At 36.7% G+C, this 23,552-nt stretch overlaps 5 protein-coding genes across 5 annotated transcripts; 4 read left to right on the top strand and 1 right to left on the bottom strand.

Annotated features, from left to right (window-relative positions):
* Nucleotides 1–296: 296 nt before the first annotated feature.
* Nucleotides 297–1,432, top strand: LOC142609681 (uncharacterized). Its single transcript, XM_075781338.1, is given in 2 exon segments — nucleotides 297–594; nucleotides 1,263–1,432. Coding segments are annotated over 2 exon segments (468 nt in total).
* Nucleotides 1,433–2,370: 938 nt separating this feature from the next.
* On the bottom strand, nucleotides 2,371–4,735 carry LOC142627122 (pentatricopeptide repeat-containing protein At1g20300, mitochondrial). The gene is made up of 2 exons (XM_075800923.1): nucleotides 3,024–4,735; nucleotides 2,371–2,659 (listed from the first exon to the last, which is right to left on the bottom strand). The coding sequence occupies exon 1, from the start codon at nucleotides 4,651–4,653 to the stop codon at nucleotides 3,061–3,063; it is 1,593 nt and encodes a 530-aa protein (XP_075657038.1). The 5' UTR covers nucleotides 4,654–4,735; the 3' UTR covers nucleotides 2,371–2,659; nucleotides 3,024–3,060.
* A 2,479-nt stretch (nucleotides 4,736–7,214) lies between these two features.
* On the top strand, nucleotides 7,215–8,159 carry LOC142613671 (uncharacterized). Its single transcript, XM_075786157.1, has one exon. It carries the CDS (start codon nucleotides 7,215–7,217, stop codon nucleotides 8,157–8,159), a length of 945 nt encoding a protein of 314 aa, XP_075642272.1.
* Nucleotides 8,160–12,002: 3,843 nt separating this feature from the next.
* On the top strand, nucleotides 12,003–15,970 carry LOC142627129 (putative prolyl 4-hydroxylase 3). Its single transcript, XM_075800933.1, has 8 exons — nucleotides 12,003–12,258; nucleotides 12,334–12,418; nucleotides 13,686–13,783; nucleotides 13,959–14,056; nucleotides 14,884–15,013; nucleotides 15,129–15,316; nucleotides 15,425–15,514; nucleotides 15,699–15,970. The coding sequence occupies exons 1-7, from the start codon at nucleotides 12,041–12,043 to the stop codon at nucleotides 15,496–15,498; spliced, it is 891 nt and encodes a 296-aa protein (XP_075657048.1). The 5' UTR covers nucleotides 12,003–12,040; the 3' UTR covers nucleotides 15,499–15,514; nucleotides 15,699–15,970.
* A 3,622-nt stretch (nucleotides 15,971–19,592) lies between these two features.
* On the top strand, nucleotides 19,593–23,095 carry LOC142622101 (putative prolyl 4-hydroxylase 3). The gene is made up of 8 exons (XM_075795531.1): nucleotides 19,593–19,925; nucleotides 20,026–20,110; nucleotides 20,490–20,587; nucleotides 20,706–20,803; nucleotides 21,627–21,756; nucleotides 21,875–22,062; nucleotides 22,260–22,349; nucleotides 22,779–23,095. The coding sequence occupies exons 1-7, from the start codon at nucleotides 19,735–19,737 to the stop codon at nucleotides 22,331–22,333; spliced, it is 864 nt and encodes a 287-aa protein (XP_075651646.1). The 5' UTR covers nucleotides 19,593–19,734; the 3' UTR covers nucleotides 22,334–22,349; nucleotides 22,779–23,095.
* The last annotated feature ends 457 nt before the right edge of the window (nucleotides 23,096–23,552 follow it).

The following is a 23,552-nucleotide window of genomic DNA, read 5'->3' as shown; positions in this document are numbered from 1 at the left end:
TATAAAAATGTTCATAGCAATATAAGACCTAAAATTTATTGTAAAAATATTAAAAATTTGTGACAAAAATGTTATGGAAGTTAAAAATCTCTCTCTCTCTCTCTCTCTCTCTCTCTCTCTCTCTATTTTAAGTTAAAACTGTATTATTTCAGCGAAAATATGTGTATCACCTGGCCCATAATATAAGCCCATTCAGCCTAATAGGCCCAACGTATTTCTCCAAATGCCACATTAATCACACACTATCGCTCAAACGCAATCGAAGAGAGAGAGAGAGAGAGAGAATGATAGCCATTATGAAGCTGCAAAAATGGCAAAGCATATCGATGATTCCTTTGAATAACCTCATAGCTCGCTGCGAAGTTGTTTTTATCCGCCGGCTCTTGCACAACGGGCCTAACACCCTTGAAGAGCTCTTGGACCGTCACTTGGTGAAGGAACAAAAACCTACCCTTGACGACGAAGAGGCCAAGTTGCTAAATCGTCGTCGACTCACCAACACTCGACACAAGGCACTGAGTCTCTACAAGGACATCCTCAGGGCTTCTCGGTTCTTCATGTGGGCCGATTCGTGGGGTTTCTTGTGGCGAGATTGTTGGGGATTTTACACAAAGTAATAATGAAAGAATAAGGTTAACACAAAAGACAAATAGAAAATAGATAACTTTGAGGCACTATATCGTTTTCTTTAAACAATATTTGCCCCCCACACTTTTGTTGCTAAAGGGTTATCGCAAATTTGTCCTTAGGATACAACCGAGATGTTGGGTTCTACAGATAAAAATTCTGGAGAATGACCACATGATTTCTTGTGTTTCTCTCCAACTTTTGAATTTTTGGAGTTAGTTTTTCAAATGAACGTAAGCCTCTATTTATATCCATAGGGTTATGTTTTATAAAAAAGCACGTATGAAGAGTTAGTTATTTTTTTAAGTGAACATAAGCCTGTTTCATGAAAAGGCACATATGGAGGGTTAGTTATTTTTTAAGTGAACATAAACCTGTTTCATAAAAAGGCACGTATGGAGAGTTAGCTAATTTTTTCATAAAGTGGTTAACAAAGATTGAAACCTCTTCAATCTTTCTGAATAGTCACTAAAACATTCTGTAGAAAATTCGAGAAAATTCTAGAAAATTTAAATTTTCGAGTTTTCACTGAGAAAATTTTAAAACTTGAATTTTCACTTTATGAAACCATATTCTCCAAATTCAACTATCATTATTACAACCTATCCTTGTATATACCTATATATACAACAGAGGCATACTGAGAGAGAATGCCTGAAAGGAGTTCAAAGCTGCCCGGTTCGAGACCGACCCGAAAATCGTGACTCAGTTGCTTTTTGGTGGTCAAGATGCTGTTGAATCGGCTCTCGAAAAGCTCATCGAGAGACAGAGGCAAGAAATTGAGAAGGAACGTCGTGGTGGTTGAGATCGACGGTGATTGTAGACTCGGTACATTTTGATCTCTTTATTTTTGTAATTGTAATTGAAATTTTTGTTGTTGGTTGAGGAATGAGGAATTGGATTGTTTACCTATAACTGTATAACTATTGCTGTGCATATAATTTTGGTTATGGTAATTGAATTGGGAAAAAAGCCTTAATTTTGTGATTAGGGATTTCGAATGGGGTACAGATTTTTTTTTTTTATGCCAATTATAAATGAACGTAAGAATTTCTATACACATCAGGCCATATGCAAAACCAATTGTTTAGTCTTACTATAGCTATAGGCAATGTCATTGCTGATTGCACCATAAGCTGATGCTTTCTGGAGTGAAGAGTAGTATAATTGTTGAAGGCAATTCAAGGAGAAAATCTTGTATGAGCTGGGCGTATAAGGCACCGGTTAATTTGGGAACTTGATAATGAGGTGCTTATTAAGGAGCTTTTACAGCTCACATGTTAGTCTCACATATTTCCTATATGCCGGCATATAAGATACTTTCCCGAGGCACCAGTTGATTTAGGAACCTGGAAATGGGGTGCTCATTAAGGAGCTTTTAGGTTGCCTCTTACAGATTGCAGCGGACTCACGGATCACTATGTGTCCATATACTCTACAGATTATTGAAGGCAGAACACTCCGATGGAGCTCTAGAGGCAGAACACTTCAAAGGAGCTCTACAGATTACTAAAGGCAGAACACTTCAATGGAGGTTCCTATAATAGCATTCAAATAATTTTTGAACTGGTTGTAGTAGACGTATATCATTCACTCCACAGATTACTAAAGGCAGAACACTTCAAAGGAGCTCTAGAGCTAGTCCTGTCACAATAAGTAGATGGCAAACCTATAAGAAACTACGACAGCAGCACTCAGCACCCAATCCATATAAAAAAGAATGGAAGCTCATTACATATGAAACTTACCCAATAGTATCGATAGCGATTTCATAGATGAGAGGGGGAGGGTATATATTTTTAATGCATAGTGAATAGTATGGCACTTGCATCCCATGAAGGACCTAACAATGACATAAAAGCATGAGGGATGATGGGTAAAGAAGGAACATACTATGTGCATTTCCATCAAGAGTACTCGTTAATGATGAACATTCTGCTAATTACTTTCAACTGCTTAGAACCAAATGCAAAATCATCAGCATCACTGAGGATCCTACTAGAGCAATGGTATTGGAAAATCCTCAATCCACCTAAAAGGGACCAAATAATGCCAATGCATAATAACTGTTTAGTTTGTGACAAAACTAATCAAAGAAGATCTAGTATGATACAACTACAAGTAATCCAAATTGAAATCATCCAGTAACAAATCTACAACATATAAAGTAGGCAGCCATGTGCATCCTTGCCATTTAGCATTTAATAGCAATCAAACATTGGAGAACGATTGAGCCTGTCAAAAGGTTATATTTCCAAAATTTGTGACCATGAACCACAAGTAGTTCATAACTGTCTGACATGCAATGTCAAAAACACAACGCAAATATTGAAGAAGCAATTACATCAAAATTGGGAACAAGAATAACTGACAGAGATACAGAAAACAATGATCACCTAATCCTGCTCATAGGCACAAAATAAGTAGCTACTTCTACAAAGGGCGGGTAGCAAAACCCCTATCCACCATCTTCTCCACTAACTCCTCGTGCTTCTTTAACTGCCCTGCATTCCTTAGCTGCTGCAACACCATCTGATAATCATGCATACTAGGTTTCAAACATTTCTCTTCAATCATCTCCCTAAAAAACATGTAGGCATTGTTCCAATGCCCCATTCCACAATACATCGATATTAAAACCTTGTAAGTATTCACGTTAGGCTCAACCTCATTCTCATCCATTTCCTTCTTCAGCTTGAGAACCATATCAATCGATTTCGAGTCAGCAAACATCCGCATCAATACATTGTACGTCACAGTATTAGGCATACAATTCAACTCCTTCATCTTAGCATACATTCGGTGAGCAGCATTCACATCCCGTGACTTCACAATGCACCTAAATATCAAATTAAACGTAGAAGCATTTGGGCTACACCCTTTCTTAACCATCAAATTAAGCACCTTAATTGCATCCTCAAGATTGTCATCCCTACAATGAGTCTCTATAAGAAAATTATACGTAATTGTATCAGCATCACATCCAAGCCTCTTCATCTGATTATACACTTGCAAAACCTTCTCAGTCCTCGCCGCCTTCACATGAACACGCATTAGATTATTAAATGTAATCGAATTCGGGCTACATCCCTCGTCAAGCATTTCCGCAAACACATCATGTGCACGAGTAATTTGGCCGCACCTACACAGAGCATCGATCACAATACTGTAAGTATACACATTGGGCTTAATCCCAGCCAATTTCATTTCCCCAAATACCCTCTCGGCCTCCGAAATATTACCAGACCGACACCATCCATGAACCAAGCTAGTATACACAATAACATCAGGCTCGAACCTATCCTTCAAGCTATCGAAAAATGACTGAGCCTCATTAGCCCTTCGTTTCTTACACAAAATACCGATCACAATTGAAAACGCAATCTTATCAGGCTTACAACCATAGTCCTCCATTCGATTAAAAGCGTGAATCGCCTCGGCAACCAACCCGGCACGAACGTACCGGCGAACGAGAATCGAGAAGGTCTCGACGGTAATTTCGACATTCCGAGCTTTCATCGAATCGATAACTTGCCAAGCCAAGTCGAACTGGCGAACTTTCCCGGCGAGGTCGATCATTTCGTTGTAAGGGTCGGGTGACTGGGCCGGAATATCTTGGGCCGTGGCCCAGTTGAAGAACGATAGGGCTTGGAGGAAAGGGATGCCATGGCGGACCCCACCGCATTTCTCGATGACGTGGCGGACGATGGGTGGGGTGATGGGGTGGACGGTGGAGATTTGAGAGAAGTCGGGGGAGAGAGTTGGGATCGTGTGGTCAAGGTTTGGGTGTTTGCGGTGGTGGTCTTTGATTAGGGCGTGGAATTTTTCGGCGATTAGGGTTTCTTCAGGGTTTAAGGTCGTGGTCGTGGTAGTGGTAGTGGTAGGGGTAGTTTTGGAATTATCATTGTCGGTGTCATCTTCTTGAAGAGTTGGTTCTGAAGTTGAAGAAGAGAATGAAAGGGTTTTGAGTATTTTGGAGTCAGAGAGTGAGTGAGGTAAGCGCAGCTTTGATTTGATTAAGGCCATGTTCAGCTCGTTTCGGCAGTTCGTTTACTGATACTGTGTGTGTCTGAGAGAGAGAGAGAGAGAGAAACAAAGCGAGAAAGAAATAGCATGTCGTTAAGTTCTGGCTAAGACAGACTAGTGATGTCGTTTAATTGCTAGCTTGGTGGCAAAGAGGGACTACTTGTCGTTTCCTGTTAACTGAGGTAGGTTTTACTTTCAAACCTTTGATAGACTATCAATGAGTACACAACATGATTGAATAAGAGATTTAGGATCCAATCATCACCTACACAATAAATCGATTGATATCTTAGTCTGATGATAAAGAGTGATTATCAAGAGCAGACGTCATAGGTTGAAACTTTCTATAAAAAAAAATGATTACACAACATGATTGAAGGCAGGATAGCCTATCTACATGCACAAAGAAAGATCGAATAACACAAGTGAAATTGGAATGGAGCCATCCTAAGTTTCTTCGATACTTGAATTAGTGATCATGATATTTTTTTAGATGTAAGAGTAATCTGATCGCATTTTTCTCATACCTTTGGATCATGGAATTAGTAGCATGAGGGAATTTTGGAATCGATTCTCTCTCACGAAGCCACTCTAAGCTCGACACTTGACTAGGTGACAAAAAGGACCTCTACGGGAGGAATATCAATTTTTTTTTTCTTTCCCCAAGCTTTTGTTTTTCTTCGTAATATAGAAATGAGAGAATCAAATAATAATCTCAAGACTTTGGATCATTTTTGTTTTAGGGCTGTAAATGAATCAAATTAGTTATGAACAACTCAAGTTCAGTTTGGATTTTTATATAAATAACAAGTCAAGCTCAAGCCCAAATTAAGGCTTAACTATTAAACAATTTAAGTTGAAATATATAATGTGTTTTGTAAATAAGCTTGTGATCATAATGCTTGATTTAACTATATATAATCTAACATTTTTATATGTAAAATTTTCTAGAAATAGTCATATATTGACTTAAAATTGGATTATGTAAGTCTATAAATAGGCCCATATGATATCAAATTATTATTTGTAGTTTATTAATAATACAAACAACAAATTTGTATTGAAAATTCATAAACTTATGAATGGGCAATAAATTTAAGTTATGGTGTTACTACACAATGGAAAAAAAAAAAGTTAATCAAGTAACTCATGAACAAGCTTGAGCTTGTTCAATAATAAAATGAGTTAAACTTCAATATGTAATTTTGTTTGGGAATAAGCTCAAGTTTAACTTGCATTCTAGATAAAACTAAATAAACAAACCTAAACTTTTAATACCTAACTATGATTGGCTCATCTATAGCCTTGATTTAGTTATTTAATGCTCCATATTTATTTTATATACTTTTAGGAAAAATTAGTTTAAGAATTCAAGATAATATATTAAGATTTACATTTGATAAATAATTTTTATTATATCAACAAACTGTCGATATTTTTGTATATATTAAATAGGGTAAATACTAGTGCACATTAGTTATTGCACACAACCGTACACACATGTTTAATAGTACACACATATTTTATAGTGAAATCGTGAATTCATTGTGAGTAAAAATCAATGTGAAATAAACATTGCCCTATTATATATATAGGTACACACTTACAAATTACGTCCAAACCCCTTCGACGTGGCAGCTTCATTGGTGGCCCGGATGGACAACGTTCATGGGTTACGTTCAAATATGAATGTCTTCCATTGTTTTGCCACTTTTGTGGATGATTGGGCCATGATCTCAAGCACTGTGTCGAACACTTTGCCCTAAGTAAGAATGGTGGTGAGGTGGTGTGCCAATATGAGGGGTGGCTAAAATCTATAGGAGGACGTGCTCGTTCACCCTTGAGGATGGGTTCAACCAAGAATCAACACCCAAACAATGAAGATAGGACTAAGGAACAATTTGGGTACAAAAGTAGCCAAGAGGCGCCGACGACAGATCATGTAACCAATAAGACAAACCCTACAGAGGGTGACATACATGCAAAAGGAAAGAACGTGAGATCAAGGATTTTCCCGATTTGTATGGAGAGTGTTCCCGAAACTGAAGGGATAATTACGGAAAGGTTAGGGCCACTTTCTTCGGTTAGCAACACAGAGGTGCCAAATTCAAAATGGGAGAGCATCTCACACAATCTTGCTTTACAACACGTGGAAGTCACGTTGCCATCACCAGCTAAGGTGCACGTGGGAAGGAAGGAGCAAGTTGGGCCTCAAGTTTTAAAACAAAAGCCCACTTGGACAAGGGATATACGAATGGAGTGTGGGCCGGGGATAGAAAACACAAAAGTAAACCCGCACACACTGGACAAGAGAGGATTGCAAGAAGTTGAGATTGAATTCGACATAGAGACTGAAGGTAAGGTGGGGAAATGTGGTAGACATCAGGAAGACGTTCAAATGAATGAAACGGTGGGGATGTAGGAGCACCCTTGCCAAGCACAATGAAGCTATTGAGTTGGAACTATCTAGGGGCTGGAACTGCCAAGGGCTTGGAGACTCTTGGACTGTTCATAGCCTTCACAAGTTGGCGAGGGATTAAGCTCCCACATCGTGTTTTTTAATGGAGACATGTTTAGACAGAGAGGGTTTTGATAAACATTGTAGAAAACTACCGTTTCCGAACAAGTTTTCAGTAAAGAAGCCACATGGGGGAGGAGGGTTGTCTCTCTTTTGGAAATTAGAGGTTAAGATGGATCTTATAAACTTTACGGACAATCATATACTAGCGAGAGCCGTGGAAGAAGATGGCTTTGCATGGATGTTAACTTGTTTCTATGGGTGGCCTGAAGCAAGCAAAAAACCCAAATCATGGGCTCTTCTTGCTCACCTGCGTTCTTTTGTTGATGGTCCATGGTGTTGCGTAGGTGATTTTAATGCTATCCTACACTCCTCCGAGAAACAAAGTAAGTTTCCTTCTCCACTTAAACACATGGATGAATTTCGAAGATTGTTGGATGACTATAGCTTGGTAGACTTGGGCTTTGTTGGGAACCCATTCACGTGGAATAATAAAAGGTCAGAGTTCGAAAATACTAAGGAAAGGTTAGAAAGGGTTGTAGCTAACATGCGTTGGAGGGAAAAATTTCAAGCGTGTTCGGTTACCCATATCTTTTCCCATGCATCTGATCATTGGCCTTTACTTTTACAAGCTATATTAGCCCTGAGGTGCTGTGGAAGAAGCACAAGGTTGTTTAGGTTTGAAAAGGCTTGGTTGATGAGGGATGATTATGAGAAGGTCATTAATGACACATGGTGTTCAGCAGGTACCTCGGAATCGGGTTTGAGATGCATGAAGGAGAAGATTCGTAGGTGTGGAAGATTCGTAGGTGTGCAAGCATGGGGTACTTCTAATACTCATCCGGATGTGGAAGAAATCAAGAAAGTACAAAAAATGGTGGAGGAGCTAAGCATGGCTGAACCGACAGTGGAAAACAAATCTGAATTCCTGGCAATAAGCAAGATACTTGATGACTTGCTTCTTAAACAGGAAATATATTGGGCCTAATGGTCTAGGGTCTCATGTTGAAGCATGGTGATAGGAATGCCAAATTTTTTCACTCTAAAGCCTTTCAAAGGCGAAGGAGAAATTTCATTCATGGGGTCAGAGATCAATACAATTGTTGGGTGGAAGAGCCTAAAGAGGTTGCTAGTGTGGCAATTTAGTACTTTGAGAGTATTTTTCGTTCATCCATATGTCAAAGAATGGAGGAATGTCTTAGTATAGTGCAACATAAGGTGACCGTAGATATGCAGGATATCTTATCCAATGATTATAGTACGGAGGAAATCAAAGTAGCGTTATTCCAAATAGGACCAACAAAAGCTCCTAGACTTGATGATATGAATGCTTTTTTTTTTTTATCAAAAATATTTGCATAATGTTGGGGATGATGTGATTGCAATTGCTCTAGATTTTTTGAATTCTGGTAATATGATTCCTGAAATTAATTATACTCATATAGTTCTTATTCCAAAGGTGAAGTCTCCTGGAAAAATATCTGATTTTAGACCTATTAGCCTTTGTAATGTCATTTATAAAATTATCTCAAAAGTAATGGCTAACAGGTTGAAACAAATACTTCCTCAGCTGATAGCTCCTACTTAGAGTGCTTTTGTTCCTGGAAGACTTATCACTGATAATGTACTAGTTGCATATGAGACCTTGCACACCATGCACTGTAGGAAATCGGGCAAGAAGGGTTCATTAGCTCTGAAATTGGACATAAGCAAGGCTTATGATCAAGTTGAATGGGATTTCTTGAAGGGAATAATGGTTAGGTTGGGCTTTCCCATGACATGGATTGAGAGGGTGATGTGTTGTGTCTCTACTCCCTCATTCTCAGTATGCATCAATGGCAAATCATATGGGAACATTATTCCTTTGAGAGGACTTCATCAGGGTGACCCTTTATCTCCTTATCTATTCTTGTTATGTGCAGAGGGGTTCACAACTTTGCTGGCAAGATTAGAAGAGGAAGGGCAGCTTAATGGGGTTGTGGTTTGTAGAAGTGCACCTCGTATACCCCATCTCCTATTTGCAGATGACTCATTACTATTTTGTCAAGCATCTCAGGAGAAGTGCAGTGTATCACAGATATCCTTCAATTATATGCAACTTTGTCTGGTCAGTGCATCAACTTTGAAAAATCATCCATGTACTTTAGCAACAACACAAATGGTGGACAAAGAGAAATAATAAAAAAATACGTTGGGGGTGAAGGAGGTGGAAAGATTTGAGTCTTACTTGGGGCTACCCATGCTTTTAGGTCGATCAAAATACCAAGCTTTCTCATTCTTGAAGGATAGAGTTTGGAAAAAAAATTGCAATGATGGAAATGGAAAATGTTGTCAAGAGCAGGCAAAGAGGTGTTGATTAAAGTTGTAGCCCAATCCATTCCCACGTATATGATGGGGGTATTCCTGCTACCTGTTAAGCTTTGTAATGAACTCAATGCTTTGTGTGTAAGGTTTTGGTGGGGTCAAACAAGAGACGAAAGGAAGATCCATTGGAAGAACTGGGGGGTATTATCTCAGCCCAAAAAAGGTGGGATGCGTTTTCGCGACTTGAAGGATTTTAACTTGGCTATGTTAGCCAAGCAAGGGTGGAGATTGATTCAAGAAAAGGACTCACTTCTTTGTAGGTGCTTTAAGGCAAGGTACTTCCCATGGTACAATTTTCAGGATGCTTTGGATGTGCCCAACAACTCCTATGTGTGGAAGAGCTTAATGGCAACCCAACCTATTCTGAAACAAGGGTGTTGCTTGAGGGTGGGGGATGGGTCTGCAATTCAGGTTAACAGTAAATAAGTGGATACCGAATTAGGTCACAAACCGTGTACTTCATCCACTAGTAGAGGAGGAATAGGAGTGGCAGGTTTCAGACCTCATTGACTGAAGGAAAAACTCATGGGACCTCAAGGTGGTAGAGTCTAAATTTCAGAGGTCTAATGCTGAGGCTATTCTTCACATCCCCTTGAGCCATAAACAAGTCCCTGATGTGCTCTTTTGGCTTCACACCAAGAGTGGTGAATACTTGATGAAATCCGGCTATCACACGGTGAGGTTGATCTCAAAGCGGGAAACTTATGTGGTTGAGAGTTCAAGGGTGGTGCTTTGAGGCTCGGTTTGGGCAAAGTTGCTGAAACTTAAGATTCCTAACAAAATAAAAGTGTTTGGTTGGAGAGCCTGCCTTGATATTTTGCCTACACGTGAGAATCTAGCTTGGAGAAGAATTATTGAGGATGATAGGTGTGGGGTCTATTCACTGGCCAAGGAATCAGGATACCATGTCTTATGGGAATGCGGGTTGGCCCAAGATATATGGGCTGGTTGCCCAAGTTGCTTGCAGAAGGGTACATCTGGCCACAATGATATGCTGCATTTGGTTGAAAATATGCAGCACCGACTGACTGATGAAGAACTGAAACTGTTTTGGGTCCAAAGTTGGTTAATCTGGAACCAACGGAACTCTGTGTTGCATGGGGGTGTTATCCAAGACCCAAACAGACTAAATCAACAAGCTAAAGACTATCTAAAGGAGTTTTGGGAGGCACAGGTACATTTAGCTATCTCGAATACTATAGCCCCAGTGCAGGCATGGCGACCTCCCTTGGGTTTGTTATACAAAATGAACTTCGATGCAGCGGTGTTTGCCAATACAAATTCTACGGGGTTTGGGGTGATTATCCGAAACAATGTAGGGGAGGCTATAGCTGTTATGTCAATCAAAGGACTTGCTGGTGTTGATAGTGAAGAGGCTGAAGTGCTTGCATGTCGGAGAGCTCTTGAGTTTGCAGTGTATGCTGGCTTTGCAGAGCTGGTGATCGATGGTGATAATGCCACTATCATGAAATCTATTGCCTCTTTGCGGGCCATTAGGTCTAGATTGGGTAACATTTATGCGGATATCCAATTGCTAACGGCAGGATCTAGATGTCAGTCCTTTAGTTATGTCAAACACAGCGCTAATACTGTAGCCCATTCCTTAGCTTGTTATGCTAGTTCGATAGATGAGGATATCGTTTGGATGGAGGAGTCTCCACCTCCAGCCCTTGAGGCATTGTACTTGGACTCTATTCCTTTCAATGAATGAAAATACGCTTGTTTCGATTTCAAAAAAAAAAAAATTCTATGCATGTATGAAAAAGAAATAAAATGATAGATTAAAAAAAAAAAAAAAAGAAGAAGAAGAATAAAAAAAAAAAAAAAATGAGAGGGTCAGTGTAGGAAATCACAACTCTGTGTACTGTTTGTTTTGATGGAAAATTTTGTGTGAAAATAGTTTTCCATATTTTTCAGAGTTTGGTAGCATAAGAAAAAATGAGTAAAAAAAAATTATTTTTAGTCAACATAAAAAGTATAATTTATCTTTATAGATTTTTTTTCTACTAATTTTATTTGGAAAACAAATTTATCTCACAGTAAGTTAAATAAGGAAAGTTATAAGATTGTTTTTCAACTCATTTAAGGTTACTACCAAATATAAGAAAATAAGATAGTTTTATTAAAAATATTTTTTTGAAAAATGACTCATTTTTTTTAAAAAAAAATCATTGCTGAAACAAACTGAGTATTAATTTTATATGAAAAATAATTTTATTTCATAACAAGTTAAATAAAGGAAGTTATAAGATTATTTTTCAATTTATTTAAAGTTACTATCAAAAAAATTTTTTTTTTTTTTTATAAGATATGCTTTTTGAAAAATAACTCATTTTATAGAAAATATTATTGCTGAAACGTTATCTTCATCTTGCGTCATCCGTATTTGTAGCATTTTCCATTTACGTAACAGAGAGACGGTCTTAAGTCTTAAATGGCCACATCCCGGTTAGTATAGTAACTAATAACTCCGCATATTAGAAAAAAAGGAAAGAAAATCTTTAAATGGCGAAGAGATTTGGTGGTCTGCTTTTTTTTTTATTGCTCAAGCAATGCGGGGTTGTTGGGTTCAATTCAACAATTACAATGGCGAAAGGAAGGTCACGTGGGCAGAAATGCCAGAAATGGACGCAGGCGTTTTTCATGCTCTCCCTCCTTCTTCTTCTAATGCTATTCACTCTTGGAATCCTCTCGCTTTCAAACAGCGCCGGTGGTTCTCCAAGGTATGAGTTGTTGCATGTCTTGTGTGTCTGTGTGTGTTTGATTTGTGATGAGTCAATTTGATTTTTTTTTGGCAGGAGTGAAGGGTTTGGAGAGAGGGTGGAGCAGTGGACTGAAACTCTTTCTTGGGAGCCCAGGGTTTTCATTTATCACAATTTCTTGGTTTGTATTTTAAACTTTTGTTTATATATACTTTCTGTGGTTCTGTTTTCGATATGGGATTAGAAAATTTAGCTGTATAGGGTAAAAGCTGTTGTGCCCGAGGTGGTATATCCTGCACCCGGCATATATGCCGGGTGTCTCACACAGGGGCGGGCCCCACACACTGTGGGGCCCGCCCCTGTGTCTCACACCCGGCATATATGCTGGGTGCAAGATATCATTTTCGGTTGTGCACACTGCACACACACACTTTCACACACAACTGTACACACTTACAAAACTAGTAAAATCGTGCGTTTAAGTCACAATTCCCTATTGTGCAATTAACATCCCCCTTTAGTTGTATATGACTATATGTTTATTACATGGAAAAAGTCATTGATTCAACCTACTCTTTATATAAGAGTTGGACATACATGTTTCGAGTTTTGAAACGTAGTAGAAAATACTTTATGTATCCGATGCATGGTATAACATGTCAAAATGTAAATATAAATAATAATTTTAGACATCGCCCATAGAAATATAGGGCCTTATGTGTACGAAATATAAAGAAAATAATTACCATATGGTAAAAAAGTAATTGTGAATTTGTGTCCATTATGCATCTTTTGCTTTTGTTTTCAAAATTTTTGGTGAAGGTTGGGGGTGGGGAGGGGGGGTTTGGGGATAGCTGATTGGGCCTTTGTGAGCTTCAATACTCTTGGAGAGAGAGAGAGAGAGAGAGAGAGATGACATTTCTTTCTATTTGATGTAAAAGAAGATAGGGAAAATTGATACAATTTATTAATTCAGCACGTAGGAGACATTCTAAAACTTGGGTTTAAGACTCACTATGTATGCGTATAGCTTTTTAAAAGAAAGCTGAATAATACTTGTTTGCACTCTTATAGGGTCTAGAATCCTGTTAGCATAGCTCATGACTTTCTACATATGGCAGAAACTTGTCTTTGCGTTCATTAGCAATCAGGTTCTGGGGGTGTCAACTGTCCAGTCTTTTGTTTTCTTCAAATCTATTATCTATCTGGATGTTAGCTGTAATTTATTTACCAACTTTGTTCTCTGAAAATTTGTTCTTTATATATTGAAAGAGCTCTTTCTCAGATGGTTTTTAGAGATGTGAAGTTGACATAGGAGTCTTCTTGTCAAGTCTACATAATAAATTTCTGTTGTGCATCCAAGATATGTATTTTCTTTATGCTCTGGTGACTAATTGATTGATACTTGTTGTATTGAGAATATTAATTCTTGATATTGTTTTGAACAGTCCAAGGAAGAATGTGAGCACATTATAAGTCTTGCCAAACCTCATATGAGAAAGTCAACTATTGTTGATAGCAAGACTGGCCGGGGCATAGAAAGCAGGTTTGCATTTCAAACCCCTCTATCTCCTCTTTCAGTTCAAAATTTTCTGAAGAAAATGAAGGTTTATTTTGCATCAAGTGATGATTTAATTGTTGGTATGATCAGTAATGTTGTTCAAAAATTAATTATACAGAAGACATAGGTATCTAAGATGTTAGACATTCCTTGTTTGCAGGGTTCGTACAAGTTCTGGAATGTTTCTGCACAGAGGACAGGATAAAATTATTAGGGATTTAGAGAGAAGGATAGCAGACTTCACACTCATACCTGTAGGTATGAAATTCAAAATCAAAACCTATAAATATTTGGATTTGCTTTTCATTAACTAATTTATTTGTTAACTGTTATAATATATCTTCAATTTGTTTTCCAACGATCAAACTTGAGGCATTTAGGCATTTATGTGCTGATTAGGTGTGACATATTAATTTGTAGTGCTTAGCTACAGTGGGAATTCTTCTTTCCTGTAACATTTTTTTCTCACTCATTACAATGACTGTTCTTACCTGCTGCTATCTATCAGTTTCCACATTCATTTTATAAAGATGGAGTTTCTGATTCCTAAGCTTGTTATCATGCTGCTAGTGTAAGCAGTGAGTGCAATATTACCATGGTTTGATGGGTGACTTTCTGAAAGATTGGGCATTCTTTACCTTCTTAATTATGTACGATTACTTATGCTCACTGTAGAACTACATATAAGTGTTTTGTGAGTAAAAGAGATTGTTGGAGAGGAATCATCACACCATTTAGGGATGGGACCTAGGTTAGGAGTGATGCACATTTTGAATAACAGGTGGGGCACATATAATCAAACACTTTTAGTTTTTTTGGTATATCTCTATCACATGTTCTGAGTTGAAATGTTTTGAGATTATTGGCCTTTTGTTCGCTTATCTTTTTCAAAACTTCTATATCTTGCTCTTATTGTTGTTCTGGAATCTGGAGGTCATGCATGTGGGTTGGTGGTAATTATGAGATTCATAAAATCTGATGGTATGAATAATGGCTTATAATTAAAAGATGAGAGTAGCTGTAGTTAAGACTGAATATGTTTTGAGAAGAGTGGAAATTTATCATGGTGACATTACAATATACAGAGCATGGAGAGGGACTTCAAGTTCTCCACTATGAAGTAGGGCAGAAATATGAACCTCACTTTGATTTTTTCCATAATGAGCTCTACACCAGGAATGGGGGGCAGCGGCTTGCTACTCTTCTTATGTATCTGTAAGATTGTATTCCCTCTTTTCATGATCTGGACTTACCTTGTGAATTTCCGTGATGCATACTAATTGCTTCAATTTTCCTTATATCCTTTTTGTTAATTTTTCCATTTATGCAGGTCAGATGTTGAAGAAGGAGGTGAGACAGTGTTTCCTGCAGCAAACCAAAATTTTAGTTCTGTGCCATGGTGGGATGAGTTATCTGAATGTGGTAAAAAGGGTCTCTCTGTCAAACCAAATATGGGTGATGCATTGTTATTTTGGAGCATGAGCCCTAATGGCAAACTAGATCCCTTGAGTTTGCATGGTTAGCAATTCTTCAATTTATTAATTCTTTTTCTACTGTTGGGCCTTAATTTTTTGATAATTAAAAGTTAATGACTTAAATTCATTATACATGTATGGTTTGTGCTAGGTGCTTGCCCTGTGATTAGAGGGGACAAATGGTCATCTACAAAGTGGATGCGTGTTGAGGAGTTCAAGGTTTAAGCCATTGGTTGTAAAGGTACTTCTTGCTTCCCTAAGTAGTTAATGATTAACACTGCAGTTGTCATTTCAGTTGGTAATTAATTCTGTTTTCAGTGAAGTTATTAAGTCTTTTGATTCTTTGATATCTTTGTTCTTGAGGAACTTATAAACTCTTTTTTTCTTAATTTTACCAATGAATTATAACTTGATGGATGATTTAGGTCATTGCTGATGGAAATTGCCAATGAGCTCTAGCTCAAATGACACATTCTCCCATTTTAAGAACAAGATGGACGGTGAGATCATGAATTTGAGACCAACCGCACGCATGTATATCTTACTAATCAATAATAAGAAACAAAAAATGGAAGTTAATGGAACCGGCTCATAAGTTCTTCTCCCAACTGTAATTTTCTTGATGGAAGTTGAATCTAGCTAGTAGCTTTACTTGCTCAAATTGAATTATGATTTGATCTTGACCTCATAATATATATTTTTTTGGCAGAAGACCAGGATGAGTATGTCATGAAGATCCTAGCTGGTAGTGTAAGTAGTAATTTCAAACAAAGTTTCAACTCAATGTGGTTTCCCTTCCAACTCAGCTGCCTTACTTAAGCCTTCACTTGATGTACTTCCCATACTTTGACATGCAAATTTTTTAGGAAATAGAAAGTTAATTGCAAATGTTCTGTCCTAGCCAACTGTAAACTGACAGAACGAGTTTTAAGTGCTTATAAACCCTTATCCTCTCTTCTCATGGGACCTGATTGTTGGCACATCCAACCCTTTTTTGTTGTCCATGCTTCAGTTATTTATATTGGGCCATAGGCTCCAGTAGCAAGTAGGGGTCCAGCCTGGGAATGTACAGAAATGGGTCAGTGAAAGAGACCAGTATGGTCCCGATCAAATTTGGATTTTGTCCCCACCAAACCCAATTGGGCTTTAAAATTATTAGTGTTTTAGCTTATTTTATTGAAGGAGTACAATGAAAAAGAGAGAAAAAGATAGTCCTGTACCCAAAAGAGATCCTCCTCGCTCTCTCTTGCAAACCCAGCCAAAGCTGCAAGATTCCAGGACTTTGAGAGCACTGACAGAACTTAAATTGGACACTGGATATTTGGGGATTTGGGGAACACAAAGGCAACAATTGCATATAAGGGCCCTCCGCCTTCACAGAGTGAAAGCTTATGTTTGATACTACCAAGAGTTTAGGATCATACACTTTTACACAACTTAGATATGTGACAAACAGTGATTGGATTACTTTTCATTTTGCAGTAGTGGACTCAAGTGATGTTTAATCATATATTGACAAATGTGCAAATTGTGTCAAAGTGTGTGAAAGAGTGTGTGTCCACAAAATAACCATTCATACTATCAAAATATTTACCTAATAACCATTCATACTATCAAAATATTTACCTAAAATTAGTATTGTAGCTTAGTTTTATAAATTTAAGTTTTAATCTCCAATTACTTAAGAGGTATAAATAACTAAATAATATATGAGCATGCCCCCAAACATCAAACTGAATTGCTTAGTATTGAACTTAAATTTTTTTGATATAAAAAGAAAGAAAAGGAATAAAATTTACAAAACAACTATAAAATAGGTAAGTGGCCATTTTTGGTGATGATTTCGAACTCTATTTGTATTTGAAATAAAATTAAATGAATAGTCTTAAACTTTTAATACTTAGCTCGACTTTCTTACGTCTACTCATTTGCCGCTCTTTGCAAACATGATCATCCTCCTCATTTGATATTCTTTAGCAAAACAATTCAAGGTGTTTTTATTGAATATTTGATAATAAATTATTAAAAAAACTGAGAATCTGTTAATTAATTAATTAATTAATTATATATATATAAACACAAACACTGCATATTTGGGTATTTGGGTTTATACTAATGGTGGTTTCAAAAAACGGTCCTAAATGCATTAGTTTAAGAAATATTTTTAAAATTTTACAATTAATTTTTTGATGACTTTACATAATTCGCATAAAAGTAATATCAAAATTTCTTGAAATAATTTATTAACGATTTTCCTGAAAGTACTAGTTAACAATAGTTTCTTTCCATCACCCCATGGCGAAACTTTTATAAATGAAATGAATTGGCGGTCTTATAGTTTTATTGGATAAATTGCAAATCACACCACTGAAGTTTGAGGTTGATTGAATTTTACATTTCAAAGGTTCGAAAACTTGGTTGTACACCCTAAAGTTTGGTTCTATTAGCAATTCACTCCCAATAATTAATTTCTGCTGTTAAGTGACATATCATCATGCTGATGTGTTTCATTTTTTACAAATCAACCTCAAAACTATGTCGTTTTAGTGATAACAAAGCAAAGACCTGACATGCATCAAAACTACGTAGTTCCAAAGCTAAACTTAAAACAAAAACCTCCCCCTAAATAGCATAGTTTCAACCAAAATCCTAAACAAAAAACTTAGTTTCCACAAACTAAAAACTCAAGCAGCCTCGGCAATGGCTTTGGCCTTTGTAAGTCTTAGCCGAAAAATGCATCAGAACAAATGTTCAACTACTTCAAAATGGGAACTATGAGTCTCACCGACAAAATTGACAAAGTGAGTACAGCGATTGCGTTGGAAAATGTATTCTTAAAGCACCTTGATTTATGAACTAATTCATTATTCTTTGAATCTTGTCAATAGGAATTTCATTCATTAAAGCCTAGTTAGAAGCTGCAAAGTATGACGTGATCAAATATTGCAAAGGTACTTTCGTTTTAATAAAGTAATTCTTTGGTACTTTCGAAGTATAGAAAATGGTACTTCCTCCTCTCACATTCATGGTGGAGTTCACTCATTAAATTCATGGTAGGGTCTACCATGAATGTGAGAGGAGGGAGCACTATTTTTCCGTGCTCCGAGAGTACCTAAGAATTTTCCGTCTTAATATTTGCAGTTGGTCTTGCTGTACTCTGCATCTTGTTGTAGAGGGATAATTGTTATTTTGGCAGTTAAATACGACAGTGATGAAAATCTTGAATTCATTTTTTTCATGGCAATTGTGTGTTGGGGAAATTCAGGTTGTATTTCTTATAATTTTCCCCCAAAACAAGGCTAATCCTAGGTGGTTGGAACAATATTGATAGTTCCTTGTGGGATAAAGCTAAACGTCCAAACTTGTAGTTCCCATTTTGAAGTGTTTGAACATTTGTGGGAACTTATAATTTTTTGCGGTGAGTTTTTGTTTTTAGATTTTAAGATTTTGGCTGAAATTGTGCCGTTTAGGGGAAGGTTTTTGTTTTAAGTTTAGTTTTGAAACTATGTAGTTTTGATGCATGCGACTTTTTGCTTGGTCATCACTAAAACAACGTAGTTTTAATACTAATTTGTCAAAAATAGAGCACATCAACATGATAATGTGTCACTTAACGGCAAAAATTAACCATGGGTGAATTGCTAATAGAGCCATATTTCAAGATGTGAAATCAAGTTTTCAAAATTTTGGGGTATAAGATCCAGTCAATCCTAAACTTCAATAATGTAATTTGTAATTTACTTTTTTTTTAAATTTATTTATTTATTTTATGAGTCGAGGGGACTGGGAATTGTCTTTTTTTTGCTTTACTTCTCATTATACCACTAGTACCTATTGAGTTTATTAAATAATAATAAACTACTTGTGACTCATTATTTAGTCTTTATTTAATTTAATTTAAATGTTCATCAAATAGTTTTAAAAATAAAATAAAATAAAATAAAAATATTAATAAATAAATTAATTTTATTTTTAAAAACGAGACAATATTTTGTAACATTCTAAAATGAAATAGATACAAACGGAGGGGGTAAAAAACGACTTGTGACTCGAGACTGAGACTCACAGTATTTAGTCTTTATTTAATTTAATTTTGGGTTCAAGAAAGGTAAATACAAATACCAAACCTGGGGCAGCCAACCCAGTTGGCACAGAAAACCATTAGCAACTAAATGTCCAAAATTTACCCGGTAATTGACTCACTACCCCCACCGTCATTGACAAAATGCAATTGCTGAGAAACAAACTCAGGGTCAATTTCGTCATTACACTACAATTTTGAAGCCTATATATATATAAAAATAAAAAAACAGACAGATTGTCTAAAATTATAAATGCCTTTAGATCCAAAGCAACATCTCTCTAAGATAATCTGAGAGACCAAAACCAAATCTTTCTTTATTCATTTCATTGCTCGATCAATTTTGGGTTTTTTTATTATTTATTTATTAAGTTTTAACAATGGCGAAAGGAAGGTACAGTCGGTTACATGGGAAGAAATGGTCGACGATTACGCTTGTGTTGTTCATGCTTTTCATGCTCTCTCTTGTTCTTCTAATGCTTTTGGCTCTTGGGATTGTCTCGCTTCCAATCAGTAGCGATGATTCTCCACCGAATGATCTCAGTTCCTTTAGACGCAGGATTGTTACGAGGTATGGAGTTTGACCCATTTGATGATTCTATGTCTTGTTGGTCTGTGACTCTCTGTGTGTTTGATTTGTGAGTGAAAATTGATTTTTTTTTTTTTGGCAGGAGTAAAGGATTGGGAGAGAGGAAGGAGCAGTGGACTGAAATTCTTTCATGGGAGCCCAGGGCTTTCATTTATCACAATTTCTTGGTTTGTAAAATTTTATGTATTTTTTTTTTTTGTGGTTCTTTTTTGATATGGGATTAGAAATCTAGATGTATTTGTTGGGTTATATTATGAAATACTATTGTGATTGCTTGTCCGTTCTGGGTTTTCTGGTTTTGATTTCAAGATTCTCAGTGAAGGGTTGGGTGGGGAGTGTGGATAGCAAAAACATTACAGTTGTGTTTTCATTAGCAATGATGTTACAATTCAAATCATTTATCTTCATCTATCTGGAATTTCAGCTGTGATTTATTTTTTACGTATCCAAGATATGAATTTTGTTAATGCTCAAATGACTGACTTGGTAGATATAGATTGATATTTATTGTATGAGAATATTAATTCTTGATATTATTTTGAACAGTCTAAGGAAGAATGTGAGTACATGATAAGTCTTGCTAAACCTCATATGAAAAAGTCAACTGTTGTTGATAGCAAAACTGGTCGGAGCAAAGATAGCAGGTCTGCATTTCCAACCCCTCTATCTGCATTATGTGATGTTGTTGGTATCATATTTTTCAAAAATTAATTATATGCTATATACATAGGCATCTAAGACACTAGACATTACTGTTTGCAGGGTTCGTACAAGTTCTGGAATGTTTCTGAGGAGAGGGCAGGATAAAATTGTTAGGGATATAGAGAAAAGAATAGCAGACTTCACATTCATACCTGTTGGTATGAGATTCAAAACCATGCCTATAAAAATTTGGATTTGGTTTTCATTAACTATTTTATTTATTAATTTTTATAATTGATCGTTATTTTGTTCTCCAATTATCAAACTAGAGGCATTTAGGCATTTATGTGCTAATTAGGTGTGACATTGATTTATAGTGCTTAGCTAAAGTTGGATTTCTACTCTCCTCCAACATTTTGCTATGTCTCATTACGATGACTGTTCTGACCTGCTACTATCTGTCAGTTTCCGCATTCATTTCATAAGAATAGGAGTTTCTGATTCCTAAGCCAGTTACCATGCTGCCTTGTAAGCAGTGAGTGTTATATTATCATGGGTTGTTGGGTGTCTTTCTGAAAGATTGTGCATTCTTACCTTCTTAATTATGCATGATTACTTATGCTCACTGTATGACTACGTTAACTGTTGTGACTAACCTGATTTTTGGAGGGGAATCATCACACCTATTAGGAATGGGACACTCACACTAGGATAGGAGTGGTGCACATATTGAATAGTAGGTGGGGCACATTTGAAATTCAAACACTTAGTATCTTTACCAGTATACCTCAATCACAAGTACTGAATTGAAATGTTTTTGAGATTATTGGCCTTATGCTTGCTTATCTTTTTCGAAACTTCCATCTCTTGCTTTTATAGTTCTGGAGTTTCTGCATGTGGGTTGGTGGAAATTATGAGATTCGTAAAATCTAATTGTATGAATAATGGCTTATGAATGCAAAGATGAGGGGAGCTGCAGTTAAGCCTGAATATGTTTGAGAAGAGTATGGAAATATCTCATGGTGACATTTCAATGTACAGAACACGGAGAGGGACTTCAAGTTCTCCACTATGAAGCAGGGCAGAAATACGATGCTCACTTCGATTATTTCCTCGATGAGTTCAATACTAAGAATGGGGGGCAACGGATTGCTACTCTTCTCATGTATCTGTAAGATTGTATTCCCTCTTTTCATGATCTGAACCTATCATCTTGTAAACTTGTGTGATGCATACTAATTGCTTCAAATTTCCTTTTATCCTTTTTGATACTTTTTCCATGGATGCAGGTCAGATGTTGAAGAAGGAGGTGAGACGGTGTTTCCTGCAGCAAACCAAAATTTTAGTTCTGTGCCATGGTGGAATGAGTTATCTGAATGTGGTAAACAGGGTCTCGCTGTCAAACCAAAAATGGGTGATGCATTGCTGTTTTGGAGCATGAGGCCTGATGCCACACTTGATCCTTCAAGTTTGCATGGTTAGCAATTCTTCAATTCATTAATTCTCAATAAGATGATGCTCAACAATGATCAGATCTGTAGTTTGCGTTATATTTTAGAAGAATAGGAGGCTTTATCTTTTGTGCTGTGATCTAAAATCTACTGTTGGCTCTTTGTTATCTAATATTTAATAGTTAATGACTTAAATTTATTATACATATATGGTTTGTGCTAGGTGGTTGCCCTGTGATTAAAGGTGACAAGTGGTCATCTACAAAGTGGATGCATGTTGAGGAGTACAAGATTTAAGGCATTTTTTTTATAGGTACTTCTCAATTCCCTATTAGTTATTGATTTACACTGCAGTCTTCATTGCAGGTTGTTATCACTCCTGTTTTTCAGTGAAATTGTTTAATCTTTTGATTCTTTGATATCTTTGTTCTTGTGGAACTTATACCCAGATGATATATTATTTAATTTTTGTTCATTTAATTATTATGATACAAGATGAATTCGTTTTTTCTTAATTTTACTGAATGAATTGACCTTATGGATATGGATATGAATAACTTTACCATTATCAATCAATAAAAAGGAGGAAGAAAAAAAGAAGAAGGAAGTCGGTGGAACCTGCTCATAAGTTCTTTTTGCAATTATAATTTTCTTTATGGAAGTTGTATCCAGCTACTAGCTTTACTTGACTCAAATCGAATATTATTTGATCTTAAATCTATTATATATTTCTTTTTGGCAGACGACCAGGATGAGTATGTTGTGCCAATAGTGTACGTAGTAATTTCAAACACAATGTGGAGTCCCTTTCAACTCAGATGCCTTGCTCAAGCCTTCACTTTGATGTACTATTCGTACCATTCTAATCAGGATATAGTTTTGGCCGCTGCTCCTTCTGAAGAACAAAATAGGCTTCCTCTGCTACAGAGAGTGTATACTTTGAGTTGCAAATTTATTAGGAGATAGATAGGTAGTTGGGTTGCAAATGATATGTCAATAGCCAACTTGTAAACTAACAGAATAATCAATAGAATGCACATGTAATCCTTTTTGTTATCCTGTTCAACATTTATTGACTTTGGGCGGAAAGACTTAAGTAGCAAGAAGCGGTCCAGCCCAGGGATTTCTGGACTTGAGTCTAAATAATTTTTCCGTAGCATTAGTCTTGTGGGATAGTAAGAGGTCCAAGGTTAGGCCAGGTTTTGCTCATGCTTGTACTTGGCCCAATTTGCTCAACATGGCCCTGATCAGGATGAGGGGTGCTCACGGTCTATTGGGTTTGATCTAAGTGTGCTCCGGGTCTATTGGGTTTGATGCAAGTGTGATCGACCCGGCACAAATGAGATCAATCAAGGTGAAAGATGACATAACAGAACTTGGATTGGATTCCAAACACAAGAACTTGGATTGGATTCCAAACACAAGAACTTGGATTTGATAATAATAATAATAAAAAAGCCATGAAAAGGTAAAAATGAGAGAGAGAGAGAGAGAGATTATCTTATGTGCCAGTTGT

The sequence above is a fragment of the Castanea sativa genome, chromosome 1 (assembly GCF_040712315.1).
Source record: "Castanea sativa cultivar Marrone di Chiusa Pesio chromosome 1, ASM4071231v1".
NCBI lineage: Eukaryota > Viridiplantae > Streptophyta > Magnoliopsida > Fagales > Fagaceae > Castanea > Castanea sativa.
This window is presented reverse-complemented; position numbering and strand designations above follow the sequence as displayed.